The 6000-nt window shown below is 41.9% G+C and overlaps 1 protein-coding gene across 1 annotated transcript; it reads left to right on the plus strand.

The window, feature by feature from the left end:
- The first annotated feature begins 274 nt into the window (after nt 1-274).
- On the plus strand, nt 275-3629 carry LOC125552028. The gene is made up of 2 exons (XM_048715478.1): nt 275-2234; nt 2341-3629. The coding sequence occupies exons 1-2, from the start codon at nt 2045-2047 to the stop codon at nt 3090-3092; spliced, it is 942 nt and encodes a 313-aa protein (XP_048571435.1). The 5' UTR covers nt 275-2044; the 3' UTR covers nt 3093-3629.
- The last annotated feature ends 2371 nt before the right edge of the window (nt 3630-6000 follow it).

Genomic DNA, 6000 nt, shown 5'->3' on the forward strand with positions numbered 1-6000 from the left:
AAAAGGGCCTCCTCTTGCCGACAGAGTGGCCCAACGCCCCTTTTCGCTTCGGCTGGCGCCCCTAGGCGACCCCCGGGTGCTTGGGTTTGGCTCGGGTTCGCCGGCTGTTATTTTGGCCCAAACCGGTGCTAAATGAGATCCTAGAGGCGCGACTGGGCCAATTTTCGGGCATCGGCACTAAAAAAACGCCTTGGGGGCCTGTTGGGGGCGTGGCTGGAGATGCTCTAAGCTTCTCCATGTGTTGCGTGCGTGGGTGGAAGCCAGGGTTGCCAGGTCAGCGTTTCCATTATCCTTTTCAAAACTTTTTGTTTCTTTGTTTTGTACTGGCCACCGGCTGACAAAAGGGGGCCATTCATTCCCTTCTGATGGATAGTACTACCTCCGTCCCAAAATAACTGCAACAAAGTCTTATACTCAATCAGACTTTGTTGCAGTTAGAATTTTAGGACACAACCGACAAATAGGGAATTAGACCATTCTACCCTCGATTTGAAATTTTGAATTCACGTCGTCTTCCTCCTCCACGAGCTCGCACCGTCCTCTTCCCCCAAGAGCTCGCTCCGTCCCCATGCCCCTGGAGCTCGCTCCGTCCCCATCCCCCAGGAGCTCGCGCCATCCTCTTCCCCAGGAGCTCGCGCCGCCCCCATCCTCCAGGAGCTCGCGTCGTCCCCATCCTTCAGGAGCTCGTGTCGTCGTCTTCCTCCAGAAGCTTGTGCCATCTTCCTCCATGAGCACGCGTCGTCTCCATCATCCAAGCGCTCGGCCCCTCGCTCAGGCGCCCAGTTTGGTCACCCCCGCCTCAGCTTGGTCGCCGCCGCGCCCAGCTTGGTCGCTGCCCCCTCAGCTTGGTCCGCACCGCGCCCAGCCCACTTGGCTCGTCGCTGCCGCACGCAGCACGTGGGCTCCATGCAGGTTCTCCTTGCCTCGCCCCTTGCACAACAACAGAAATTACTCCATGAATGTACATATAAATTTACAGAAGAATCACTCCATGTTCTCATGCTGTAGTTACAGTAAGATCCTGAACTACATCATGGAGTACTTGTCTGTAGTAATGTGATCTTGCTCAAGTAAATCATGAACTGCAGTTGGGAGTACCTAACTGCAGTAATGTGATCTTGCTCCCTGGAGTAAATTTTACTGTAAATTCTTCAAACAGACTAGGGTATCAGTACATGGATCAGTTAGATTCGGCATAGATTCAGTTAAATGCATAGATTCAGATAAATGCATAATCACACATGAGATGCTGCACTTGTTTGTCAAAATACCGAGTATTGTACTCCTACTACACAGTACTCCTTGTATAAACATTACTCATTTGCAAACAGTGAGAAGTAAACATGGAGTAAACATTTATAATTTCTCATTTGCAAATAGTGAGAAGTAAACATGGAGTAGTTACTTGTAACTACAACATTTGTAATTTAAAGAAGAATTGTCACTTGTCTGCACATTATCACTTGTCTGTCAAGAAACATCACTATGAAATGGATTATGTCAAAATACAAATCTATCATATGAGTAGCAGATTGACCAAATGAGTACTAGTAGCTTGTTTTAATTTTGTTTAAGGGCATTCTAGATCCTAGAGTTGAATGATCTGTATTTCTGCAACCAGACCATATTAATAAGAAATTTACTCATTGACTAATCTGTATTTTGTTTGTTGCAACCAATCTAAACATTACCGTAGTTAAATGCTAATCAAATGAAGGAGCATTTTGTCTCTACAGCTAGAATCTTACAGAGTACAAATGCAGAAGAAGTTTCAGTTAAATTCACAAGAAGTTCCAGTTACTGCTACTCTAGCATTATCTAGATGGCATTGCTACTACTCATTCCAGAGTAGATTGCAGAAGGTACATAGTTTCAGGGTTAAGCAACCTAGAGATAAGATCTATGGTTTCTTTGTTTTTTCCTTTTTGGAGTATTAAACTTGCTTTTTTGGAAAATTACAGAGTAATTATGGTGCAATAGGAAAAGCAGCAACACTTATTGGGGCAGAACAAGAGGAACAATAGGAGAAGCAACAACACCAGCAATGGTGCTACCAGATTTGAATTGCACACCACCTGCAGGAGAAGGAGCAGATGTCAACATGGTCCAAGAAGAAGCAAATGATGATGTCCAAGAAGAAGCTGATGATGATGACAATATGCTTGAAGAAGAATCTGATGATAATGACAATATGCTCCAAGAAGAAGGTACCGGTATGCTCGAAGAAGCAACAGGTACAGTTTTGATCATACTCCTAGTTAACATACTCCTTCATACTCCTATTTTCATAGTTTTATTATTGTACCACAATTTCTCTAAAAAAATCTTTTGCTACTGTAGGTGGTCAGCACATACGTAGGCAAAGAAATTCAATGATAGATGAGCAGAGATATGCTGCCTACATGGCACTGCATACCCTGAATCTGGCCAAGGGTGGCAAGTTTAAAAGAAATGACAAGAAGGATGTTGCTCAAATATTTCAAGCTGGTTTTCAACATATTCGTAAAATCTGGATGACAGCAAAGGAACAAATAGTGCTTGGTCGGGAGGTGGATGTATCCAGCAGAAGGAAAGGAAGATGTGGAAGAAAAGGAAAGGATGATACTCTATCCCAAATCCTGACAGTTGCATTGAATAGAAGGTCGACTCTCAGGTCACTTGCTCGCCAATTGGGTGTCAGTCATACTACACTCTACAAGAAACTCAAGCTTCACAAGATTAGGAGGCACTCCAATTGTCTGAAGCCATCTTTGGAAGAAAAGAATAGTAGAGAAAGGATAAAGTTTTCTTTGTCAATGCTTGACGAGACCACTTTAGCAGCTCCAAGACCTAAGTTCATTAGTATGCACAACATTGTGCATATTGACGAAAAGTGGTTCTATATGACGAAAATGAACATAAACTACTACCTCCTCCCCGAAGAAGATGACCCGGTCAGAACTATTCGGAACAAGAATTGTATTGGGAAAGTGATGTTTCTGACCACTGTTGCTCGACTCAGATATGATGCTGAAGGCAATATGACATTCTCAAGTAAAATTGGTGTCTGGCCCTTTGTGCAAGAGATTCCCGCTGCTAGAAGAAGTGAATAAAGAGCAAGAGGGACCATTGAAATCAAGTCCGTCAATGTGAACGACGGGTAATGAGGAGACATATGATAGAAAAAGTGGTTCCAGGAATGAAGGAAGTTTGGCCCACAGACGATACCAATCCAATATTGATCCAACAAGATAACGCGAGAACGCACATTCTTCCTGGTAATGCAGAGTTTGCAGAAGTTGTGGCTACAACTGGTCTGGACATTAAAATAATAAACCAGCCTCCAAATTATCCTGATCTAAATGCACTTGATATTGGATATTTCAGATCCCTTGAGTCTTTGACCGACTGTAGAGCACCCACGACTATCAAAGAACTGATTCAAGGTGTGCAGGAAGAATTTGATGAGTATGATGCCGAGAAACTCAACAAAATATTTCTAACACTTCAAACAATCATGGTAGAAGTCATGAACCATGGAGGAGAAAATACGCACAAAATTCCACATTTGCGCAAGGAGAGATTGGGAAGGCAAGGAATCCTACCACCGAGGATTCACTTTCCCCGTGAAGTTTATGAAAATGCCGTAGAGATTCCATGGTAGAAGTCATGAACCATGGAGGAGAAAATACGCACAAAATTCCACATTTGCGCAAGGAGAGATTGGGAAGGCAAGGAATCCTACCACCGAGGATTCACTTTCCCCGTGAAGTTTATGAAAATGCCGTAGAGATTCTAGAACAAGATATCATGCAGTAGTGGAGTATGTTGAGACTTGCAATGCTTGCAACTCTTGTTGTGGAGTATGTTGAGACTTGTAGTGCTATGATGAAACTTGTTTCTAGAAATGCATTCTTGAGACTTGTATTGTTTGTGGATATGGATTATTTGTAAGTATGAAATGGATTACATTGTGTTGCTTGAAATGGAGTACTCCATATGTGTTGTTTGAAATGGAGTGTGCAACTTTCTTAAATTATATGCAAGATTCTAAACTTCATGGAATGTTTGTGAACTTTATGGAAGTTTCTGAATTTTATATGTAAGTTTTTGATAATTTTTTTGAATCATATGAAAGTTTCTGAATTTATTGAAGTTTTTTGAATGGAGAAGAGTGTAGAGGAGAGGAGGAGAGTGTAGAGGAGAGGAGGAGAGTGGAGAGGAGAGAAAAAGAGTGGAGAAGAGAAGAGAAGAGTGGAGAGAAGAGGAGAGTGGAGTGGAGAGGATAGGAGAGGAGAGGAGAAGAGAAGAGTTGAGAGGAGAGGATATGAGTACTACATGAGCAACATTCTACTCCAGCAAGCAACATTCTACTCCAGCTCCACTTAGCTCCAACAATTATAAACAATTTTAAAGTAAAACCCACTCAAATATTGCTTGAGTATATTAAGATAAACAGAATAAGATTATCTTGTTAAGCTCCAACACGATTCAGTTCAATTCTTGTTGTGCCATTGGAACAACAACAAGATAATTCTTGTTCTCTCAATTCTTGTTGTACCACCAAATCTAACTGTTACTGTTACCACAACAACAACAATTTAATGGCATAATTAATTCATACTCCAGTTAATTCAGGAACTACTCCAAGTAGTAGAAATTCATACTCATACTCATACTCCAACTAGTGCAAATTCAGAAACCATGGAGTACTTGCAAAAATTCAAGCAGTGGTCTACAAGCACACAAACACTTCGGTTACTACTCAAAGAAGCAACTGGAAACATTGACAGAAGCAACTGGACTTTGTACTCATACTCCAACTAGTGCAAATTCAGAAACCATGGAGTACTTGCAAAAATTCAAGCAGTGGTCTACAAGCACACAAACACTTCGGTTACTACTCAAAGAAGCAACTGGAAACATTGACAGAAGCAACTGGACTTTGTAAACTTTCTGAAATATATAATAATTTACTGTAAAACCATCATGTACCCAATTTATTTAACTGTAAACATTGACAGAAGCAACTGGAATTTGTACTCAATTTACTCCGAGTTGTAAACTTTCAGTTGAAAAATGTACTCCATTTGCACATGGAGTGATCAATTTAGATGAATTTTTAAACCAGTGAACAAGCCATTAAATAAGGGCTACACATATACTGTGGCTACATATATACTCCTGCTTTAAATAAGGGCAACATTTATGGAGTACAACCACAATCATCTCTGTACTCCAAATATGCTGACAGACAAGCAAAGCATTCAAATCCCTCTAGACAAGCAGAGCATATACAAAGATGAATGGCTAAAAAAGAATAAGGGCCAGCTTATGCTAACCTGACATCTAAGATATGCGTATGGCTAAAAAAGATATGGAGACACATTTTAATCTGAACATGGAGTAAACATACTGTACACAAGCAGTATATGCTGACAGTATGAACCATGCAGATTGTGTCATGCAAATAAACTGAAGATTGTGTAATTTTAATCTGAACCATGGAATATGCAGATACTCCTAATCTAAACATGTAGATTGGGTCAACTGATTTCAGATTCGGCAATCAACAAATCCATATACTGAGCCAAATCCACATACTGAACCATGGATTATGCCTGACGACTACAGCAACCAAGATAAAGGGGGGGGGGGGGGGGGGGGGGGTTAGAATCATAACTGTACCGTTTCGTTTGCCCAAGAGCATAGCAACCGTCGATCTGCGATCCTACGGCGCCGGCAAGCGTATCGCTTCGCGCTCAAGCCACTCGCTCTCAACCGTAATCTCAAGATGTACGTCTCAGTGGTTGTAACCTCTCTTTTGAACTTTACCTCAGCTCTGTAATGACTGAACCTGTCACTATCTCGCTTTTCACCTGCTCAAACCCTTTTTAAACCGTCCTCTGGCTTGTGGAGAGGGCATTCTGGATGTAACTGGGCTTGGCCCCTAAAGCCGTCGTGTTCTGGCTGGCAAACACTAGTTCTGTGGCTCAGATCCACCACAATTGATTTCGCCAA

This window comes from Triticum urartu, chromosome 4 (genome assembly GCF_003073215.2).
Source record: "Triticum urartu cultivar G1812 chromosome 4, Tu2.1, whole genome shotgun sequence".
Classification (NCBI taxonomy): domain Eukaryota; kingdom Viridiplantae; phylum Streptophyta; class Magnoliopsida; order Poales; family Poaceae; genus Triticum; species Triticum urartu.